The following is a 25362-nucleotide window of genomic DNA, read 5'->3' as shown; positions in this document are numbered from 1 at the left end:
ATGAAATGGTGTTACATTTGGTTTGAGTCCTAACTAAGATTTTTCATAGTCACTACTCCTCACTATATGTGCAACATGCCTTTATGATCCATCATGCACTAGAACATCTCCATGACAGTTTTCTATTTCCTCTTAGCTATCCATTCCACTAATGAATGTATTGGTTGTCAACTATTTATAAAGAAATTAATTCACGTAGTGGACCTAAAAATAATTGGAAGTGACCTAACCAACATAATCTACCTTCCTTGCCAATTTTCAGCTCATCCATAGATTTGAACATGATTTTTTCTTGATAAGTAGGAGATATTTTCCATAGCAAGTGAAATTATGATACTGCTATCAGGATTCAACTATGTATTTTTTTGGGTCAAACTCATTGACACATACTTTCATGAGTTGTAGTTCACACGAACCCATCTCTCATTAGAATGAATGGAACACTTAGGCCTCATTGGATCTAGGTGATGCTCACAAAGGTGAAGCACGGGAGTTCCTAGGAGGTCACTCATCCTAGTACTACTCAAGCTCAAGCATACATAACTACAGAGTTTCCTCCATGGTTAAATCCACTGTGCTTACAACCCCATTTGCAAAGCCTTCATCAAGTGTTGTGCCTTATGAACCATTTAATAAAATGTAATGTCCCCATTTTTAGTAGGTTCATGCAGTTAGCTTGGTCAAATCATCATTGCAACCCTCGTGAGATGACAGTGGTATTTGAGGGTTTCAATTGTGGAGTTATTAGGTTTTCCAGTGGCCTATGGTGTTGCATACCAAATTTTTGCCTAATTTAAAACAATCTAATAGCTGTGGAGAATTCATGTGAAGTCAGTTGAATGGTGAAGTTGTTAAAATATTTGATTATGTGAAATGGAATTTTGACATGTCTCTTACTCATTATACTTGAAATTTAAAATGATTATTATGAAAATTGAAAATGATTATTGATACTTTAAAGTTTGTTTTGATATTTTGAAAATTATGGAAATATGTTATTACTCTGGGACCTTACCTTTTTGCAAGAGCACGACAAAGGGGGGAAGTATTTCCAAAATGGGAGTTAGGAAGGGGGCACCACATCCACAATGAACCATCAGGTATGAAATCTAACTACCTTGACCAAGGATAAAACAACTAGACAAGCAAGAATGTACAAGGAACGACCATGAGCTAACCAATTGTAATTATATCATTAAAACTATATAGAGAAAATGATATCTTCATAATGTGGTTGATCTCTAAATGTCTATCATGTCTTAATATAATAATATTGTAGCTATACTCATACTTGTGTGGGTATAAAATATGTACATACATATATATACATATATACATAAGGCTACTCATACAAGCATAAGGGGTGATATCATTATGTTAAGGCATGAATACGAATTGTTTTCATTTGATATCCTTGTTATTTTGGACCTTGGCGATAGCTTTATTATTTTTGCCTTAAGAGGCCACCTTTAATATTTCATCTTTTCTTCCATTAGGCCTTATAATTATGTTATGATTATTTTCAAATTATTTTATAATCGATGGCCTTGCTAAATGCCTTTCCACCTGTTGGTGTTTCAAAACATCACGTTTCAAAATCCCTAATGAGAATCAAATACATCTAGGGGCAGCTACTTCCCATCTACAACATACCCGTTCAGACACCGAGGCCAACTATAAGGCTATACTCTTCTTCTACTTCAGGCTTTGCAAAACCTAGGCGGGTGTACCTCAAATTCATTCATACGGTACCAATGTTAAAGCATACACTTGAATCTAACAAAGCAAATAATACCCTTAATCTTCTAACACTTATACAAACAACATAGACATGAAATAGCTAGAATCATAACATATGAACTAGATAAGCTAAGTGAGAGCAACACTTTTCAGCTCTTTAACATGAAAGGGAAAAGATTTTGATTAATGTTGTTGAATATCAGCACAACCCAAGGTATGAACAACAAAAACATGCAATCTCCTAGCTGATCAGTCCCTTATCCATTGGGCATAAGCTAAGTCAAAACATACACATGGATACCCAAGATATACTCATATATTCAGATATCTAATCTATCCATTTACTTGTAAAGAGACATCTATCTTCAAAATGAAATTCATACTTATAAGATCCTCCCATGATCCCTACAATTCTGTCAATACATACAATTTGGAAAGAATTATAAATCTCATCTATAATACCATAGGCCAGATTGGGCATAATGAGATGGCAGTAACTATAGTCAAAAACCAGATTTCACTTATGGAATCACCCAGAAATTCATCCATGAGGACCAGCATGGTCCAAATGAAGGGTGATAATGGAAATATCCTTGCATGAAAAAGAGAAAAGACATAAATCAGTAACATTAATCATATTTAAATAACTAAGTCAGCTCATGGCAATCCATTGTTTAATTCTTATTGTCAAGTCGAGCGGTGGGTGATCGGGCTTATGTATTGCCCACTTAAATCCTTGGCCAGGGTAGGTTGTGCTAATGTTTGATAGTTTTAGTCGGATAAACTTATATATGTGATATAATTTATATGAGAAAAATTAATATAATAATGATATATACATGTTTGTGTGTGTGTGTGTGTGTGTGTGTGTGTGAGAGAGAGAGAGAGAGAGAAAAAGAGATTGAATTTGTTATTATATTAATTATAAGATTAACAAATAGACATGTCCCATGCAGGGACATGTCTCTTCAAGACTTATTCTCAATATGAATAATACATCGCTGTCATTTGAAAAACATATACTAAAATTAAATGGCAATGCTATTACATTTGCAGCAATCCCTAAAAGTCAACATGGTATCAGAGCCAAGTTAGATTGCAAATGTATTGAAGAGAAGGAATGAGCTTGAATTGTAGGCCAGCGAAGTCTTTGGAATCAGCAAGTTGTGCAGGGAAATTTATGACTACTGACCCAAAAATGTCTAACATTGCGTGTGGGCTGTATGTAGTCGAATCAACGCCAATCATTACAAGAAACAATGATGTCGCTATTGATGAGTGTAGTTGGGAGCACTCAGATTTTTCCATGGGTAGATAGTGTGGTGAGTCTACGTGCAAACCAATGTTGAAAGTTTCAAGTTGTGTCTGTAAATGCCATTACCATCCGTGGAGCGAAATATTAGACCCATGTATATTGTGCAAGAGTTGGCCCGGTGGTGTTGCAAATATTGGAGAGCATATCAAGAAAGATGCCAATTCTCATATGAAAATTGGAGACTTCATATGGAAACAATAATATAAATTTCGATACATTGCATACCACAGTCATCATCATAAAGTACGATAGAACTCTACTTTGAAGTTTTATTGATTAATAGGCTGGTTCTATATAGATTTTGTGGAAGGATAAGTAAAGAATCAACTAAATCGGTTGAATGACAATTAACAATTGGAAATGTTTATAAAGGATAACTCCAGCAAAAGGGGCAGTCAAATATTACAGCGAAATACAAGGCATTCATGTCGATTGCAGACATGGTGACAAGTGAGTTGATAAAGGCGGTCCCATCGCATACCGAGCCAAACATAAAACAAAAATATGGAAGAGTTTGAAATGGGCATGCAAGATGTGAATGGAAAATGTTTCCGTAGGTCACACTACCAATTTGATGCACAACTCATACTACAAATTCTATGTCTACATGACTGGTCACTGGATCAACGTTAGATTGGGGTGGGACTACAAATTGCAGCTCGATGAAGAGATCAATATCCAATTTCAAGTTAATGGAGTGAGTTGCGCAGCAATGGGCCTTTAATGCCAATCCATGGTCATTGTGACTTTGACAAGCTCTTTCCGATTGGATCTCAGACAACTATTTGATCTGAATTAATAGCTGAATACCAAATGAGATTTATGTGATCCTTTGCAAAGAGTCAGTCATATTTTTGTCGAGCTATTCTGTTTGATGAATGTTCATTACACTTCATATGACTGAGAAAGGCGGCACAAAGCACATTAACACCGATAGAAGATAGTGACAGAGACGCCACCTAAGCAAGGGTTAATGATATTCTATATACAAGTTGATTGCCACCATTGACATGGGATGAAGGCAGTATGCTCAATGAAGAGAAAGGTGTATTTGGGTGATGAGACCCTAATTAGTGGTCAAACGAGTGTGAAAGAACACTTGCAGAGTATGGAGTATCAAGTCACAAAAAAAAGGGTTTGTAAATTACAGACAAGATTAATATATCAGTCACTTGTGGCAAGCTTCTTGATAAGAAAAAGAAGTTGTAGCGAACTTTTGCCAGCCCTCGACCACATGGCAAAGATCATGATGGTAGTCACCATCTACAATGGACAATAAACAGAGGATATAATAGCAGGAAGGATATTGATGTAGCAAAGGAGTGATTAAAAAAGGTCGTGAGAAGAAAAAAATAAAAAATAAAAACTTACGAGTCAAGATAAATGTGGTATGGGGTTATGAGTGATAAAAGAAGAAAAATTATAAATAATGAGATAATTAATTTTTTGTTGTTATTTTTAATATTACTTTTTTGGTCAACCTCTTATTTGGGATTCTATAAGAATTATTTGTCTTGATCTTTTTCTGCGCATGTTCTGGCTAGAAAAGGAGGACTAGTATCAGATTCAGAGGGAGTCTGACACTTCTTCAAAGATTAAGGAGCTCAGAAGGCTAATGTTCAAAGGGAGTCTAACACATCCATTTTAAGGGGCAAATAGACGATATGTTTTAGTTAATCTTTGAAGATCTTGATCATATCAGAATCAAAGGGAGTTTTGACTTCATGTAAACTTTTGATGTCATGCGTATGACTGCATGATTTAATGGGCCTACCCCCTGTGTACATCATGAGCAAGTGATGACTTCCAAATGATGTCACTTGTATTTGCAGAGTTTATTGAAAGGTAACGATCTTACAATAACTTAATTTTCTACTATGATGGACATCTTACGATGTCTATGCAGATCATGATAGATTATACCTTGCATGGTGGATGTTTATATGGTAAGCATTATGAGAATGCATGTGCATATACCTTATAGACATTTTTGAGTATATGGTGAATGTTATGCAAATTGATGTTCTAGAGGCCATTACATAGAGTGTGTGGTGAATATCATACGACTTGATGTTCTAGAGGCCAATACTCATAGCACTTGGTGAATATCTTGCATCTCATTCTGGAGACCATTACTCAAAGAGTATCTGGTGACTATCATATGTTGATATTCTAGAGACCAATACTCAATTGTGATATCAAAATGGGGAATATCATATATTGATGTCCTGTAGACCATTACCTTATTGAGTATATGGTGAATACCAAGTGTTGATAGTCTGGAGATCATTACTCAGAGTATTCAGTGAATATCATATATTCTGAAGGCCAATACTCCTGATGCCAAATGTGATATCAAAAGGTGGATATCTCTAATCAAAGATATCCTTAAAAGTTTGTCATTCCTAATATTACCAATGGTATAATATCTGTCTTGTGTTTATCCTCCCTAGCTAAGAGGGAGTGTTGACATTTTATAGCTTCAGTCGGATAAACTTATATATGAGATATAATTTATATGAGAAAAAATAATATAATAATGATATATACATATATGTGTGTGTGAGAGAGATTAAATTTGTTATTATATTAATTATAAGATTAACAAATAGACATGTCCCATGAAGGGACATATCTCTTCATGACTTAATATAAATAATACATCATTCTCATTTGGAAAACATACAGTAAAATTAAATGGCAATGCTATTACATTTGCAGTGATCCGTGAAACTCAACAAGTCAATGGCATGATTGCTATTGTGATCACTAGAGGTCAAAGTGCTAGCAATTAGAAGATAGGTCAATGGAAGTTGCCCATAGCCTCGTCAACTAACTAGCCGACAATCTAACACCAGGATGCTTAGTGACAAGACAGTAGTGTCCCGAGCCTAATCCCATGGTAGAGAGGGCCTTTCTCAATAGAGATTGTGTGGGGATACTAAAGGGTCCACGGTTGGGAGGTTAAGCCCATGGCAATACTTCACTCTTCTAGATACCAAGGCTTGCACAACACAAAGGCTTTATCTGCATTTTATTGGATACTTATTTCATGTTTTTGCATTACACTTTGATATATATAGTCAAGCATTTAAATTATGTCATTTCCTTACATTAGATATTAGGATCAGTTATATTAATTTACCATGAGATGGAAATGCAATGGATGTGGTAGTTTTATCTGTATTTCATGTGATCCTAAACTAAAATTGTTATATCTGCACTTATGTGAATTGTAAGTTATAAATCAGTTGCTAAATCCTCTTCTAGTGAACGTATAAAGTAATTGTTATAAGTGTCACTCCTTTCTTTCAATTATGATTATAAATGTATCACATTTGATTAATGGCTTCATTGGCTATGGGAAATTAGCATGTTACATAAGGTGAGTTTTGGACTAGATGAGTTAGAGGAGTTGAGTGATGCTCTCAGTTTTTATTTCTAGCTTCTGGTTTGGGCTCCAAGAATCTTGGAGGGAGCGTCTACCAGAGCTTGCTTGCCAAGTGTTTGACAAAATGTCAAACAATTAAATAGTGATGACATTGGTGTTTGTCAAGGTTATATTCGAACAGGGTTATTACATAGAAAGCCCATTAAGCTCATCAATTGATAATTATGATAATTAGGAGAAATTTTACACGACGAGTCAAATTGTAATATTACTATCAAAATTCAACTGTGTATTTTTTTGAGTTAAACTCATTGACTCATACTTTAATTAGTAGTGGTTCACACTAACCCATTTCTCGTGAGATGGAATGGGACACAAAGCACTCATTGGATCTAGGTGATGCTCATTGAGGTGAAGCACAAGACTTGGGAGGGAGGACACCCATCCTAGTACTACTCTAGCTTGAATGTGCTTAACTAAAGAGTCAACTCCATGGTTAAACCCACTCCGTTTGCAACCCCATTTCCGAAACCTTCACCAAGTGTTGTGCCTTACGAAACATTTATTAAAAATTCCCTTAAGCTCATCAACTAATAAGTAGGAGATATTTTCCCCAGCAAGTCAAATTGTGATATTGCTATTAGGATTCAACCAAGTAGTTTCTTGAGTCAAACTCATTAACTCATACGTGCATGAGTAGTGGTTCAAATGAACCAATCTCTCATTAAAATGAATGGAACACTTAGCAATCATTACATCTGGGTGCTGCTCAAAGAGGTGAAGCACCTAGACTTCCAAGGAAGTCCCCCATCCTAGTACTACTTTAGGTCAAGTGCACTTGACTACAAAGTTTCCTCTATGGTTAAACCCACTTTTCTTGCAAAACCTTCACCAAGTGTTGCGCCTTATGAACCATTCATTAGCTATCCCCTTAAGCTCATCAATTCTGATATTGTTAATAGGATGCAACTGTGTAGTTTTTTGAGTCAAACTCATTCACTCATACTTTCAGAAGTAGTGGTTCACACGAGCCCGTCTCATGAGAATGAATGAAACACTTACCACTCATTGGATCTAGGTGATCCTCACAAAGGTGAAGCACCGAGACTTCCCAGGAGGTCACCCATTCCAATAATACTCCAGCTGTAGCACTTAACTACAAATAAGATAAGATAATGATATTAATGTCCAACAAAAGACTAAAAATGTCTATGGGACTGAAAGATTACAACAGTGAGGCAAACACCAACAAAGAACACACAAAGGTGTCCGAAAATAAATGACAAGAACCAAAGCAACAACAACAAAGAAAGAGAGAGAGAGACAGAGAAAATGCTAAGAGAGACTAGGAGTCATTCTTAGGCAAAAAGAAATCAGTCACTGAATGACACACATGCTGACGTGTAGAGGCACTGTATTGTCTCTGGCCACTCGCAGAGGAGTGTTAAACCCACTCTTCTTGCAACCCTATTTGCAAAACTTTCACCAAGTGTTGTGCCTTATGAACCATTAATTAGAATTTAGAAAGACCCTAAAGCTCATTGATAAGTAGGAGATATTTTTCATAGCAAGTCAAATTGTGATATTGCTATAAGGATTCAACGAGTTTTGACTTGTTGTAGAACATACCTCCTACTTATCAATAAATAAGACTTTCAAAAACACACAAAACTTCATGGTGCACATCATTTTATGGTGCCTCATAAAGAGCTCTTTTGAATTTTTCTCTAAAAAAGAAGAAAAAATAAATTATGACTTGTGCCCGGGTGCACTCGCGATGCACACAGTGTATGCATCCCAGCTTGTGGATGTGCACCAGATGCACTTGTTGCACACCCAAGTGCATCCAGTCCAGAATGTGCATCCTGGGTGCATCTGGACTGCATCCAGAGTATGCATCCAGGCCCAGGGAGCACCAGCAGGGTACGCATCCGCTAACTAAGTAAAAAGTTATAAACCCAATTAAAATACTGATATAAATAAGCTGTATACATTGTGCCAAATCTATACAAATATGTCAAAATTGTAAGGAGTAAATTTCAGTGTGCATGCTGTTCTCTAATTCACTAAACATGCAAAATATATACATCTGTAATATAAAATTATTAGTTAAAGCAAATATGCAGGCAATAAATTCAAAAACAAATATTGCAAGTTAAATAACCTCTCTATATGGACAGAGAAATGAAACAACAAAAAGAAATATACCTCCTCCACAATTCTAAAAACTTCAACAACAGAAGCTCCATGTCGTAGTTGAGATGATAGTGGATCCCATCTCTACAACATTATCAACACATGTCAAATACATTGCTCATGAGTACTTTAACAACTATTTAAAGATAGCAGAAACAGCTCATCCACTTCCAATTTTATCTGTTTGGTAGCAAGTTAACTAATATGCAATCAAACACTCGACAACTAACCTTATCGTTTGATTTTTCAAAATATAATCATGCAATAACATAAAATGAAAAATTAATTGACAAGTAAAACACAAACTAAATCACAAAAAAATGGCTGCAGTTAAATCTAAAACAACATTTCCAGTCCTGTTAAAGCCATGATTTTCAATGAGCCACGTATTAGATCATGAGAGCTTTTGCCTTTCAGACTTTCAAGAAAAGGAATTCTCACAGACTAAGAATTAAGAACAAAAATTGCTAATTGTTGATTCCTACATTCAAATAAGTCAGCAGAAAAACACAAATATAACATTAAAATGCATATAATTTTCAGACATCATTTTATTCCATTAGAATATTTCCAAGAAAATGAAAAATAGACAGTTCTTTCACTTTCTTATCTTTATTAAAAAGGAAGAAGACAAGGGTGTGGGAATAATTTACCTGAAAAATCCCGAAATCAATAATGCAAAGCTCCAATAGACTCACATTATACAGTCCTGGTTTAAGAATCAACTTTGTTGTGAATGATGAAGTATGTTAAGATTTCTTCTTAATACTCCAGTTCAATTGTTGTGTTTATCGGTATCCATGCATATTTAATGAGAGATTCTGGAGCATTTTCCTATAAATGTTGAAAACCCTCTATAATCCTAATCAACAATATCAACTAAATAAATATCTTCCTTATATTCAGAACCTTGTGCAACTGTACAGATGGATTGGATTTGCATTCATATCAAATAGGAAAAAGAATTTCCTTACTCCAAAGACCATAAAAATCAATATTAAATATGGCATCGTAATAGTATGATACTAAAATATCATTAATGTTTGTAGAAATGAGGACACCATAAATGATTACATGATAAAGCTTTGATGGTGTCCTCGCCTTATACTGTCCCTAAAGTCACATGTTTTCCTCAAATGCTATCCTTGAGGTTGTTCTTCCATAATCTTTGAGTTGTACATTATCAAATTTAGAATATAATCTCATACCAATCCCAGGCATATCCACATCCTCATAGATGCATAAAAATCTTACATATGGACATTACTCAGAAGGAACTTCCACTTTTTGATTCCACCATGTCAATTGTTTAAGAAAGAAAACACTTGGGTCAGATTTCAACACTAAAACAAAAAGATTGTCCATCAAGCTAGATATTGACTAGAAAAGAAAACAGTTAACATTTCATATTCAAGGAATTGACTCAGAAGGTAGAGAAAAAATTAGAAAACTCTCCAAATTTCTCAGCAGGTCAGATCATAACTAAAATCAATTAATTTATTATTTTTTCATAAATTGACTATTTCATCCTATGTTAGTTTTCCATAGCTGCAAGTTCCTCCTAATGTCACTTGCTTAAAGTATTACATACATGTCTCTCTAATTGCTTGCCAAAAAATTAATCTTAAGAATTTATCCCATCAATTTCTTATTTCTACCATTGTCACTCAACATATCCCAGGCAACATGAAAATTACCAAATTGAGATTCAAATACAAAAAAAAATGTTTCAAAAGGATAGGCAGAGGAAATCACCTCCTGTTGAATTGCCCGTTGAACCCATTCTACAATTCTCCCAAGTTGAACGTTAACCCAACGTGTAAGCAATGGTGCAGAAATTGCTTCAACCTAAAATGAAGCATACACAATAGGCAAAGAGAAAAGTGTAAGCAACCACGGTTATGAAACCATAAAATTGAATTCATATTCAGAAAGCATTATGCATCATCAAATCAAAAAGAAGCAGTCCAACCACTATTACAAGAAAATAAAATATGAGCAATATCCATCTGACACAACTCCATCATTTATGAGATGTTCAGCAGTAAATCCTCTAGTAGAAAATTTGTTAAGAAAATGAAAGACCTTTTACCTAATTAAATTCAAAAAAATCTATGATCTCTGAAGAGTGCCTAAGGATCTTCACCCCTAGCTTGTGTTACATGAAGAACCCTATGCAAAACTTTCTAGAACTAGAAGAGCAATCCCTAATTGGGCATGTTTTGTACTTTCATTGTATGTTTATTTTGCTCATTATATTCCAACTTACCATGTAGCCAATGCATAGCGACATAGAGTTGTAAGGTGCATAAATCAAATGTATGTTGTGGTGAGATTCACAAGGGCCTGTGCCATGGCCTCCCAAAAATCTTCTGGCCATAGAAATGGTGCTAACAAAACAAATATATCACTGTACTATGATATGTTGACTTATATCTACAATGCCTTCCATATGAATTATGTCATATAAAAACTAAAATTTCTAATCACTCACTATGATATTGTGATTATCAATCATATCACGAGCTGATAGAGTATTGTTGTGAGGTTTTCACACCATCAATCCATTGCAAATGGGGAACCCCCCTTTTGCTTTAGCAGTAGGAGTAGATGGTCTTAGGAGTCTTAGCTAGTGGCAATTCCAAGTCTCCAGGTCATAGGAGGAAGTAAAAATGAGTTTGACGAAGTCAGGGACAGAAATGATTAGGATGGATGGATGAAGGCATAGGAACTCAATTCAATCAAGTTCAACCAATAGACATGCATCCCTTGCAAGTTCACCTTGGGAAAGTTTGAGAATGAAGTGAAATTCACTAAGTTTGGGGGCAGCAATAAGCCTCAGGGTAGGCAGAATCTGCCTGCCCTTGAGGATTCAAAATTCTCCCTACCACCTAATTTTTTGCCCTAGCTTAGTTTGAGTGAACATAGACATAACAAACGCATCTTGAATTGTGATGAGAAAATGTATGATGATAGAGGGGTTTGAATGAGTTTTTGAGTTGAAATTGTTGAAGCTTGGTGGAAGAGGGATTCCTCAAAGGCTGGTAGATTGTGCCATGCCTTGGAGACTCCAACATTCCTCTCCTAACCATCATTTCCACCTCCTATCTTGAGCAAGGAAATTGCACGATTAGGACCTTGGAAACAAATGAAACTCCATCGAAGGACAATCTGAGCTGAAAGATTAAACACTAAAAATTAGTCTGAGTTTTAGTGAGAAGGAGATTAAGGTTGGATGAAGATCTAGAATCCTCTTGATAGGCTAATTTCCAACTAGACTTAGATTGGCTAAAAACAAGAACAATCCCCAAACTTGCATTGTATAGAGAGTACAACAGAGGGTAGAGGCAATTTAGTTGAGTATTAAGGAAGGGATAAATCAGATATATGAGGAAAATTCCACAAAGGCTGGCAGATTCTGCCATGCCTTGAGGAAAATTCCTCTCTAGACCCAGGACTTTGCCCCTACCTAGAACAGATAAGAAGCAATTTGAGACATATAGACTCCCACAAAGTGCGATTCCACAACAATCTGATATTTGCAAACAGTGGAGGCATATCACTGAATGAACTAAGTTTTCGAGGAACGGAGATTGAGAAGAGATGAGGAATCAAAATTCATCTCAGCATGCTGAATTCTGCCATGAGTTTGGGGCTTGGATTATGATCCCTTCTCTCTTAAAATGCAAGATAATTGAAGGAGTAAATGACATATGGTGATTGAACAAAATTTGGAAGAAAATGTGTATTAGCGACATTGAGATAGTGTGAGGAAAATTCCTCTAAGGGTGATAGATTGCACCACCCCAAGAGGAATATGTCCTCTCAAGTGTATGATTTCTACCTTCATGCCAGCTGAAAGACAAAACTTGGTAAGGGGGGGAAGAGATGAAGTTTAAGGGCAAGGGGAAGTTGGAACGTAAATTTTGAGACAAAGGAAGGAATCCTTTGGAGGTGGTGAATTCTGCCACCCTCCAAGGATTCTGAATCCTGTTCCCCCCTTAATCTCCACCACACCTTCATAAGGATAGAGACAGTTTGAGTTTGTGCAATGAAAAGGAAAAGATTGAACGAGGATAAAGATTTACAAATTGAATGGCCACCGAATGCAAGAATAAAGTAAAATTTGAGTTTAATTGAAAATGAGCAGGAAAGTTTGAGATTTAAAAGTCGTTTATCCTCAAGGACCTCTCATTTCCAATTTGTAGCCATAAAAGCTGAAACACTGATATTTGATATCCAAGATGCAAGATGATGAGAGAAAACAATGGAAGGGATGGACTGTTGTCGTGTGGGCAGGAATTGAAGTTGGAGGAAACCATAATAAATTCCTTGAGGGAAGGCAGATTCTCCCCGAAGGATAAAATCCTCTGACATGAGAATTGCACCTCAAGAAGGAGCTTGACCAAACAGCATATTGGGGGCTGATTTTATTAAGGAATAATAAACATTTGAAAATCCTATAAATCCTTAATATTAGTCAGCCTAGAAGGAGCTGGAAATTATTTAATTTAAATGATTTTTTATTGGATGAGAAAGGCCAAGTAGGCCTAACTAGAAAGATAAGCCCCTCCAAATTTAGATTACCTATATAAGAGTGGCAAAAACAAATCATTTCAACATCAAATCAATGCAATTTTACCTCTGCAAGTAAAAAACGAACTTCTCTTCAATAAGGCAGTGATTTGACTTGCAATTAGCAGTGAAATATTTCTTCCAAGGAAGCAAACTATCTTGAGAGAGCAACAATTTTGAACATGTAAGTTTTCTACCAGAAATCTGGAAGTAAATGGTGGTAGGAAAGTCTAAAGTCTGGGTTTATTATACTGTAAAATTCATGTATTTCCGGATTGGCACATAATTTGCAGGAGGAAGAGAGGTTTAATATTGAGATTAAGAAAATTCCCTTTGCCTCTTTGGATTGATGTTGATTATTATGAAAACTTTCAGATATTTTTCGTTTTGTTTATGCTTGTCATCTCATGAGCTTAATGCATATTTCTTTCTTGGTTTTGTAAGGTAGATTGGAGGAAAAGATAAGAGGGCAGGGAGATATTCAAGACTTCAAGTACTTCTACTGAGGAGGAGGTTCAGATCAGATTATCAAACGCATATTCAAGATCAAGATGGAGTTCAAGGCACTGAGAAAATTTCCAAGAAAGAAGATGGAGAAAATTTGAAAAGATGAAGCAATTCGGGAATATGACATCACCATTCAAGGCTTGATAATATTGAGTATCATTAATGTTAAGTCTAAAAGATAAGGAAGTTGAGGTGGCGCCTACTTGTCTTCAACCAATCAGGAAATTCTAGCTTCAGATGCTCAAGCACATTCAATCATATTATGTCAAGTGTACAATGTTCCCATTAGCTCTCAAAAGCATTGTGATTTTCTTATTGGCACACATGCAGTGCCTTGATGTACTTGGTTGATAGTGTGGTGGTTTTTAAGGATAAATCTTGGCCCTTGATATTATAGTGATCTTGGCACTTCATTGTAATTGAACAACTATAAAAGGCCAAGGCCTTCTCATTTGTAAAGGGTTAGAAGTTAGACATTAGAGAAGCTAGTTAGTAGTAGAAGTACAGTAGGAGAGGAGACTTTGTGAAATTGTCGCCATAATTCTATCAGATTAATTGATGATTCAGTGCTGGTCTTCATGGTGTATTACTCAATGTTTCTTTAAAGTATTGTGTGACTTTTTCAATTCCTCACTTAGAGTAGATTTTGTTTCATGTTAAGTAGAAGTAGCAGTAGATGAATGGAAAATATTGTTGAATGATGATGAATTGTGAAACTAGTGTCCATAACTTTTGGTACTTATTGTAAGTAATAATGCAAGGTTAGTCTAGGCCTAAATTGCAAATGTTTAACTTCTATTGGAGATGTTCATTTAGACTGCACCTTCATAGGGTATTTGAATGAATATTGACAATATGAAAATCATTCCCGTACCCTCCTATGCCTAGTTGACACGGCTAAGCCAGGATTGGTTAGAGGCTCACCCATCATCAACACTATCTTACATGCCTAGAGTTAAAAATAACTTTATAAATCCTTTCCCTTGCAATTTGTTGGAAGTGTTTAAAAAAAGTTAGGAGTCAAATTGGCATCTATTGAATGAAGAGCATAAGTCCCTTTGTGACAACCATCATATTACATCATAAAACTGAGTGAAAGTTCAAAATAACAAAGGAACATTGAGGTTGTCTCATTTGATCACAATTCATCTACAATGTTTGGCATATGAGTGTCCTTATTCATGTGAGAATTGGAGATTTGGTGTTTCATCCTTGAATACTAAATAATCAATTTTGCATGTTGTAGTGGAATAAAACTAACATCAACAAGTATAAGTAGCTATAACTCTGTTGTGACCTCAAAAATAGATATTTCACAAAACTAAGCTACTAACAAAACACAAATATCATTGTACTACAGCAAGTCATATTTCCACAATTTCTTCCATCGTTATAAATTATATCATATAAGAATTTTTAAAAACCACTCACTGTGGTATTATGATTATCAATCAAATCAACTGAAGATAGAATATAAGTAGCTGAAGCTTTATTGTGATTCTAAATAGTTATTCCATGTTTACATTTCTCGGAAATGCTATAATTAGTTTTATCAAGCCCAAAGATGATACGTTCAGATTCTAGAAACATAATGTTGTTTCTAGCATCTTTAATATGAAAAAGAAACTCCTCTTCCAAAAAGCTAATAAAAGGTTCTGGATGCATTCCACGAAAATCAGATGGGAGTTAAACCTATTTGCCTCTGTAAATCAATATACAAACCTGATATGGGGCCATCCCTTGCATGTAACAACCATTCACCTCATCCTCTTCATTTACAGAATAAACAAGCTCAATCAAATACTGCTCGAGGATGTCTGCTGCTGGAAATACAGATTTAACATCTTCCGAAAGATGTGAGACTCCATCAAGGAAAGGTTTCTAATATACACATGAAAAAATTTAAAATTCATTTAGATCTTTGTAATTGTTAGTAGTATGCACAAATCTTGATTGAATCTTGAAAGTATGCAGCATAATGAGGGATAAGATCTCAAGGGAAAATGAAGCTCATAATGTCTACAGATCAATATAGACTTGCCAGTTCCCTTCCATATAGACTGTGTAAAAGTGATGCAGAAATTGCACTGCTTTGAGGATTCCAACGAGACAAAACAGGGCTAAAGACAGTTGAATTTCTTTGAGCAATATTCTTCACATCTTCTGCAAGTGTTCTCAGAGGGTGCTCATGTTCAGTTCCATATTTGGCATTTGCAGTTGCAAGTGCCTGCATAAATGTTAAGCAGAAGTATCAGATTTTCAGTTTCATAACATTCTGTAACACCTGTACACAAAACAGTGAAGATAAAAACAGAGAATTCACCACATATTAAATAGAATAACACTTCAAGAAAGGACAACGATATCTCAAAGACTAACCCTTTCATATGCAGCATCAGTGGAGGATATAATGTAATCTTCAATCTGCTTAGCAGCTAAAGCTGTCTCTGCAGCTGATGTCATCCTAGATACCTACACCCACCACTGTCATTATTGAATCGCCTTTGCAATCCTCAATCAAACAAGTTAGCTTTTTAGCCAGTGAATGCCATCACCTATGATCATATGATGTAACAAATCTTTCTAATGAATAGACGAATTGGCATATTTCATAAATATTACTAATCTAAGTAAAGTTATCCATATTGTGTACTACATATCAGAAGAATGCAATAAGCAACATCGACCTTAAATCCAATTATTCATTTATATAAAAGAATTATGCATCACCTAAGATCATATGATGTAACAAATCTTTCTAATGAATAGACGAATTGGCATATTTCGTAAAAACTACTAATCTAAGTAAAGTTATCCATATTGTGTACTACATATCAGAAGAATGCAATAAGCAACATCGACCTTAAATCCACTTCTTCATTTATATAAAAGGTTTATGCATATTTTGTCTTAAGATTACAAAAACTTTACTTTCAGAAATATGATCTTTCAACACCAGGACAATTGACAATGCAACAAACATGCTCTAGCATGTGGGTGTTACAAATTCTAATGTTAAATCGCAAGAAGAGACTTAAAATTTCCAGTAGTAGAAACTGTGCTATGTACCTAATCCTATAGCAGTTGCTTGAATCAGTTTTAAATTGAAGAGGACATGAATGCCAAATGTACATGTGAGAGAGTCAGTATTGCATGGAAAACCAGGTGATATGGAGCTGTCAACAATGGAAAAAAAGTCATAAGGAAAATTTTCCTCTACTTGTCCTGATAATGGGTCACAGAGTATGAGCCCAACATAAAATCATAATCTTATACACAGTTCTCAGCCGAAAGGTATGTAATTGTTCATAGAAGGTATAATTATCAAGGAGTGAGATGTCATGCCCCTGCCACCAATTCCTAATCACAACATCAAGTCTAATTGATTTGAATAAGCAACTATGTGACAAGTTAAAGGGGAGTGCAGACTAAGGATTAATTTTAAATCAAATTAAAAATTATCAGACAGTAGTGATTAGCTATGAAAGGCTGTAACTCTTTTGAGGCACTAGTGATGATAAAGAATTGACTTCCTCAAACATGCGTTATAAAAGAGAGATCATTTCATTTGAGAACGGAATCCATCAATCATCAATAAAAAATGAAGTAATCAACTTAAAATAATTTATTATAATCAAAGGCAGCAAAGAAGGGAGGTCACTAGTTTCTTGTGAATATTAGAATAGTCTTTATGTTTCTTTTTAATGCTCACTATTGTATCTTATTGTATCTCTGTAAATATTAGAATGTTTCTAATATTTAGGTGTAGTCTAGAATAGAATGTTTCTATTCTATTCGACTCTCCCCTTTGTATATATAGATCTTTTGATCTCTGATTAATAAGTCAAGTATTCTGCCATTTACGTTTTTAACATGGTATCAGAGCTAATATTTGAATTTTTTTCATAGTTACACCGCCCTGGGAGACGGGGGGACGGGGGGACGGGGGGACAAGTTTCTGAGATGGGGGGACAAAGGGGCCTTGATTTGGGGACGACAGGGGGACGGCGGGGGGACGGCGGCGGGGGATGGGGGGGTGGCAGAAGGAGTAGGGGTGTATATGCTATACATATGGTATAGCATATACCATATCAGCTAGAATATCATGCTTCATGATCAAATGACAAACAAACAATGAACATTAAACATTGAACATCAGCAAATAATAAATATTAGTCTAAACTCTATATATCAGCCTTCAAATCAATAGTATGAGTATCTAAATTCTACTATCTAATAGTAATCAATGATCATATGAGTCATGACATAAAGATGATTACAATAAGTATCATGTGCCATGAATCATGATATCAAAATAAGTATATAATGCAAACAAAAACTACAAGTCTCCAAGAGTCCAAATCAAAATGTCAAATCAATGGAGACTCCTTGGCGTCCCCCACAATGAAGGAGACTTCTTGGCGTCCCCCCTCAATGAAGGAGACTCCTTGGCGTCCCCCCGCACCCCCACACTCGGAGACCTCTAGCTGTCTCGGAGACGTCTCCCCCGTCTCGAAGACCTCTAGCCATCTCGGAGATGTCTCGCCGTCTCCGACAGCGGTGGCGCTCTAAGTGGCGCCCCCCGAAACGCCAAGACGCCGTCCCCCCGTCCTGGGGATGTCCCCGTCTCCGAAACGGCCTAGTTTTGGGGGGGGGAACGCGTCCCCTTGTTACACTGATTTTTTTTGAAAAAAATTCATAATTTCTTTGTGAAATTATTTGTTTAAAAATTATTTTTTTACAATTATTTATGTCGATTTCTCTCTCAAACCCACCTAGGGTTTTCGACCTAGAGGAAAAATCCTGAATTCAGGTCTATCTACAAATCCCGAATTCATGTTTGTCTGCAAATCATCTCTCAAAATCATGTCCCTTTTTTGGCGATTTCTCTTCTCACGCCAGATTCATAACTGGTGCCTTCACGTAGTATTTGTAACTGCATATCACGCCAGTTCACTCGACTACGAGATGTCTGGACTGGATATTATGTGCAGGTTTCCTTTTGTTCACATTAGAGTTGCAGCAACATTAAAAATGCTCGCATTTTTTAAGCACCATTGCTGCTGAACACAAAACTGGACCAGATCGTGCCTAAAAACGGCTTTTTTTTTTGGCATAACCTCTGGGCATCGGGTTTATCAGCTAATCCGCGTTCTTCTTCCTCCCTACTAGCGTTAAATGCTTCAAGCACTAGTCGTCTGTTCATGCTACATTTTTTCGACCCGTTTTCAGCATCAGTTTTACTCAAAACTGCCATTACTTGGAGTTTTTTGCAGCTGGCTAGGGTTTTGCTCGAAACCCTAGTTATTGACCTTGGAAAAAAAATTTTGATTGCAGATTCTTCGTGCGTTTTTCGAGATCTCAAATGGGTTGTCAAATTTGTCTAGGTGTCTCAATTTTTGTGCCTCAACTTTCAAGCCAGCGGATCCGAATTCCGACAGCACATTATTTCTAGGTTTTTCAAGCTCTCTTCTGGGTACTTCTCTGATTTTTTTGTCTTTCATTTTCTCACCTCGAAGTGTGTGCCATTTGAGATATTCACATATTATGAGCATCTGTATCAGCAGCATCAGAAGTCAGACTCAATTAAAAAGCAAGCCAATGCTGCCCAACACTCAGAAAGAATCTATCTACCATGCCTTTATGGCCAGCATACCTACAGATCATGTGAAATCTTGTACCTGGTACATAGATTCCAGTGCCTCCCGACATTTCACTCACAAGCGTGATTGGTTTGTTGAATTCACTCCCTATTCTGACTCAATAATCTTTGGAGGTGGCAAAGAATACAATATTGTCGGCAAGGGAAATGTTCAAGTTTAGTCCGGAGGAAGAAGACTCGTGTTCCTCAATGTATGTTATGTTCCTGGCATGAAACATAATCTTATGTCTATTAGTCAGATTATGAAGCACTCCCTTCAGTTGGATGTCGTTTTTAGTGAAAATAAGTGTTCAATTATTGATCGTGCTTCTCGGACTACACTTGCTGTCGGTCTTGAGGATCATGGTATTTATAGGCTTGTAGATTCAGGCGATTCCCTTGAGCGTGCATCGCCAAATCATCCACTCTCAACAGCCTTTGGCATCAGCGATACGGTCACCTGAACATTCAATATCTAGCACGACTTGCTCAAGATAATTTAGTCAATGGCCTACCTGATATCCAAACCCAGAACCATCGCGTTTGTGGAACTTGCCAAGCAGGGAAGCAACATAGGACACCATTTAAAGATGGTTTATCATGGCGGGCATCTAAAGTACTCCAGCTGGTCCACGTTGATGTATGTGGTTCTATGAATACTCCTTCTTGTTACTAGGAACAGGTACTTCTTACTCTTTGTGGATGATTCCAGTTGCAAAATGTGGGTATATTTTCTTAAGCAAAAATTAGATGATTTTCCTGTATTTCAGCAATTTAAAGCCCTAGTAGAAAAAGAGTCTTGTTCTCCCATCCATACTCTTAGGACTGATAATGGGGGGAATTCTATTCTTTTGCTTTCTCTGCCTTCTGTACTACTCGTGGCATTAGACATCAATTCACCAGACCTCACACCCCTCAACAAAATGGTGTTGTAGAGCGTCGAAACCGTAACATCACAGAAATGGCTAGGGTTATGCTAGAACATAGAAATGTTCCCATAAAATATTGGGCAGAAGCAGTATCCACAACTATCTACCTTCTTAACCGGTCACCCACCCTTGCATTTAACCATAAGATTCTTGAGGAAGCCTGGTCTAGTCACAAACCTAGGATCAACCATTTGAAAGTTTTTGGCTCTCTAGCATATGTATGGATTCCTGATGCCAAACGCACTAAGTTGGATTCCAAAAGCCAGAAACTCATGTTTACAGGATACAGTCACACACATAAGGCCTACAGACTAATTGATGTAAACACTGATCGTTTAATCTTCAATCGTGATGTTGTGTTTGATAATGAACTCGGACCATTTCAGCTCTCTGCCTCCCGCCACATTCTGAGATTCAGTCTTCAACAATCTCTAACTTGGGTCCTATTTTATGAGTCGTCTGATGCTATTGATACACCACCTCAGCCACCTCCAGATAATACAACTTCTGCTTCTGCTCCTCATCTAGCTATTCCGGCAACATCTAATATTAGCTCCTCTACTCTTCGGCCAAAATGGTGGGCTCAAACGATTAGTGATCTTCGTCCTGATGAACTCATTGAGGGTAGAACCTCCAGAAATAAGAGCATTCAGCACAACACAGTTGATGTTGCTCTTATGGCCAACATCCACAGTATCCCTGAGCCCCAAACATATGCAGAGGCCAAAGGAATTCCAAAATGGGAACAAGCAATGGATGTTGAGCTTCAAAGTTTTCAAAAGAATCACACCTGGGTTCTTTCAGATCTCCCTCCTGGGAACAAACCCATTAGTTGTAAATGGATCTATAAGGTCAAGTACCATGCAGATGGTACCTTGGACAAATACAAAGCCAGACTTGTTGTGTGAGGATTCACCCAGCGCGAAGGCATTGACTATGAGGAGACCTTTGCCCCTACAGCCAAGATGAGCACTATTCACCTTCTTCTTGCCATTGCAGCTCAATATAGTTGGAAAGTTCATCAGATGGATGTGAAGAGTACTTTTCTCAATGGTGAATTACAAGAAGAAGTCTACATGATGCAGCCCCCAGGTTTCAAGGTTGCCGGTTCAGAACCAAAAGTATGTAGACTCTAGAAGGCCCTCTATAGTCTCAAACAGGCCCCTCGGGCTTGGCACATAAAGACTGATCAGTACTTGGTTGCTCAAGGATTTCAGCATAGCCTATCAAATAGTAATTTGTTTATTAAACACTCTGGTAATGATATTCTTTTTTTTGTTGTCTATGTGGATGATTTGATCATTACTAGGAGTTTAGAACATTTGATTTCAAAAATCAAACAGGATCTATGCAGAACTTTTGATATGATAGATCTTGGATTGCTTCATTATTGTTTAGGTATTGAGGTTTGGTAGACCGACAACAGTATTTTTTTGTCTCAGTCCAAGTATGCCAGAAATTTGCTTGACAAGTTTCGAATGCAAGATTGTAAACCTGCCTCCACTCCTATGGAGACTGGTCTGAAATTGTCTGCACAATCTAATTCTCCTCCTATAGATGAAACACTCTTCAGGCAACTAGTAGGTAGTCTCATCTACCTTACTACTACTAAACCTGATCTCAGTTTTGCAGTCAACTACATCTCACAATTCATGACGAATCCCAAGACTAATCATTGGATTGTAGCGAAACGTGTGTTGCGCTATGTACATGGTACTTCAGACTATGGTCTTCTTTACACAAGGAATGCTGCTCCTCAGCTTAGTGGATTCACCGATTCTGATTGGGCCGGCTCAGTTGATGACAGGAAATATGCTTCCGGCTATGTGTTTAGTATTGGATCTGCAGCAGTTACCTGGACCAGTAAGAAGCAACAGGCACAGGCACTCTCCTCTACAAAAGCATAATATAGAGGAGCTGTCAAGGCAGCTTGTGAAGCAGTTTGGCTCCATCAGATGCTTGCAAATATGCATATTCCTCAAGCAAGTCCGACTTCTTTGTTTTCAGACAATCAGGGAATACTCAAACTTGCCAAGAACCCAGTGTTTCATGAACGAACCAAGCATATAGAGCTTCATTGCCATTACATCTAACAGTTAGTAGAAGATGGATCTATTCAGTTACTCAATGTCCTTACCTCAAAGCAACAAGCAGATATTTTCACAAAACCCCTTGGTCTTGACAAGTTTGTTAAATTCAAGGGATCTATTGGTGTAGTAAATAGATTGAGCATTAAGGGTGGGTATTGGAACAATCTTTATGTTTCTTTTTAATGCTTGCTATTGTATCTTACTGTATCTCTGTAAATATTAGAATGTTTCTAATATTTAGGTGTAGTCTAGAATAGAATGTTTCTATTCTATTCGACTCTCCCCTTTGTATATATAGATCTTTTGATCTCTGATTCATAAGTCAAGTATTCTGCCATTTACATTTGTAACAGTGAAAGGTGGTGACTCCTACAAGAAATGGGTATAAAGGACAACTCAATTCATTGACAAGCAAAGAAGCCACCCATCCATCAAACAAATGAATCATTGCAGAAAATTAATTCAAGCATCAATCATCCATAAAATTATTCAAGCCTCATTCTTATATTGACTTGTCAATCCATCAAGATATATCTATCAGCAATGATCTAGCATATACATTAAGTAAACAGCTTTGCATTTAAGGAAGTGTCTTGAAAATAGGATGGATGAAATCTATTCCAAGTTAACAAGAGGATAAGGATGAAACCCTTATTGCTCTTATCATGTTTGGATGGAAACCCAACTCTTGGTAAAGGAGGCCAAAAACCCTCCAAAGTGGACTAAGATTTGGAAGGACAGAAAACCCCTCTTACTCTTGGCAAGTTAAAGGACAAAAACCTTTAATATGGCCACTGTTCTGTTAGGGAAGAGAACCTCTAAATTGGGAGATTTGGAATTATTTACAAACAATTCATATTATGGTTGATTTTGAAAATTGTGCTACGATTTATTAATCTAAATATTATTATTAAATTCTTTAATCTTTGATAAAGCTATTATCACCGAGAGAAAATATTATTATTTTAAGGGAAAAATCAGGAATAACCCAAAAGGGGACATTGCACAAATTATTGGATATAAACAAAAATAGTTTGTCCAAGGCAAGCTAGAACCCCTCTCCCTTTCTGAAGCATTCAAAACTAACATGGTTGGAATGATTGTAACCAACAAGGAATTAAAACTTGGTTGCACTGCAAAAGCCTCTGGTTACAAGTTAAATTATTAAGGTTTTAATTAGATATCAAAATTATAAAACACCAATCATAAACCAAAGGAAGTTTATTGCAATCCCTAGACCAATCAACTATGGTGAATTTTAAAATGTGTAAGAGTTTAAGAACAAGAAAGCTCACCTCATTGTGATCACATTCATCTGCAATAAGCCTTCCAGAAAGCATGGCTACAGTCACTATACCCTCAAAGTTACTTGATTCCTGGTAGTTCGAGGAAAAAAATATCTTTGATCAAATTTATTATTCAGTGAAGAATCCAAATGCAAAATGTATCTACAATTTATATTGTACATGCATTTGAAAACAGTCATTGCAAAATGTTGACTTATGGTCAAGATCAACTTTTAAAAATTTATGTTTGGTAGATCGACAATCAAGAGAAAACCAGAGAGAACATTAAAGTGACAGCTTGATAGGGACCAAATATGATTGATACAATAATTTTTAGTTTATTATTTCTTTAACAGTATTATAATTTTGAACTAGAACCTCATTGTCTGCATAAGAACACAAATGAACACTAATAAACACGGAAAATTTAACCAGAGATTCACTGTCTGCATATGAAGTAGAGAACATTTGAAAATTATAAACATTCTTTCCTCCTTGCTCAAAACACTACATAATCCTGAGAATCAGATTGTGATGAGATGCAAGGTTTGACCCAGCAAAGACTAGTAACCTGCCACCTATTCCATGTAACAGTTATATATGACCTCTATGAACTATGATTAAATGTACAACATTTATGCACATTACAAACAGCTTACTACTAATATTAGATAAATTATTTCTTTATCATTTTACAGAATAATGGTTGTCACTATTTCTTTAGCATTACTGTTTTTTGAGTTTGTGGTGGTGATTATCATAGGATGAGAAGTGTTTCACTTTAGGCAACTTATGTTTCCCTAATTTGGTCTTGTGGTGACAATAATAGGACTTGCAGTGTCTCACTTTGGGCAACTCATGTTTCCCTAATTTGGTCTTGTGGTGACAACAATAGGATGTGTCTCGCTTTGGGACACTTAGGTATCCTACAAAGTTGGGTTTGTACATTTTCTTATATTTTACCAGCTATATGATCCTGTTTCATTTTCTTCAAATAGAATAAAAAAAATCTCTCTTTTTATATTTTACCATACTGCCACATCTCTTTCCAAATCTTGGTCCTTGAAAAAGTTCCTTCTTTTCATATTTTTACTATACTGCCTCATCTCTCTACAAATATCGGTACTTGAAGTAGCTCCACAGAACAACTAAGAACAGGTTTTAGTATATGTTACCGAATTTCGTCCCCTAAGAACTGGGGCCAGATACAATTCAGTTTGGCCTGGGCAAACCCAGATTAATCCAAGCATACCCAGGCGATTTTAAGAATTATATGTATGGATTGTGTAATGATAAACTAGGCAGAACAATTATATGGATGCTTACACAAGCCATTTTTCTTAAAATGTCAATGGCAATCATAAATGCATAATAGACCATTGAAATGTATATGTATATGTACATGTACCTGTACATGTGCGTGTACCTGTACATGCGCGTGTACCTGTACATTTACATGTATGTGCATGAATGTGTGCATGTATGTATGTATAGTCAAGGAAAAAAATTGGCATACCCATGTAGCTGATTCTGTATCTCATACCCGAATCGGAAACATATATTTTAGTTGCTTGATGTGACAGAAATCTTAGCTTTCCCACACGGAAAACGCAGAGGTTCCTTATGAGCAAGTTAAGTTGCAAAACAATAGTCCCCAGACTGGGACTCGGGGACTACTCAGCAAGCCCAAAA

At 36.3% G+C, this 25362-nt stretch overlaps 1 protein-coding gene across 1 annotated transcript in view; it reads right to left on the bottom strand.

Moving 5' to 3' along the window:
• Positions 1-25362, bottom strand: part of LOC149531985 (protein unc-13 homolog) — a 117691-nt gene that overhangs the window by 42108 nt on the left and 50221 nt on the right. Inside the window, exons 13-18 of the mRNA XM_089811386.1 lie at positions 23680-23760; positions 16104-16196; positions 15766-15951; positions 15447-15605; positions 10398-10490; positions 8655-8726 (exon numbers count right to left, since the gene is read on the bottom strand). Of these exons, the coding sequence (XP_089667512.1) occupies positions 8655-8726; positions 10398-10490; positions 15447-15605; positions 15766-15951; positions 16104-16196; positions 23680-23760 (684 nt within the window). The remainder of the gene's footprint in view (positions 1-8654; positions 8727-10397; positions 10491-15446; positions 15606-15765; positions 15952-16103; positions 16197-23679; positions 23761-25362) is intronic.

This window comes from Cupressus sempervirens, chromosome 11 (genome assembly GCF_028749045.1).
Source record: "Cupressus sempervirens isolate cs-2001-9-10 chromosome 11, ASM2874904v1, whole genome shotgun sequence".
NCBI classification, from domain to species: domain Eukaryota; kingdom Viridiplantae; phylum Streptophyta; class Pinopsida; order Cupressales; family Cupressaceae; genus Cupressus; species Cupressus sempervirens.
This window is presented reverse-complemented; position numbering and strand designations above follow the sequence as displayed.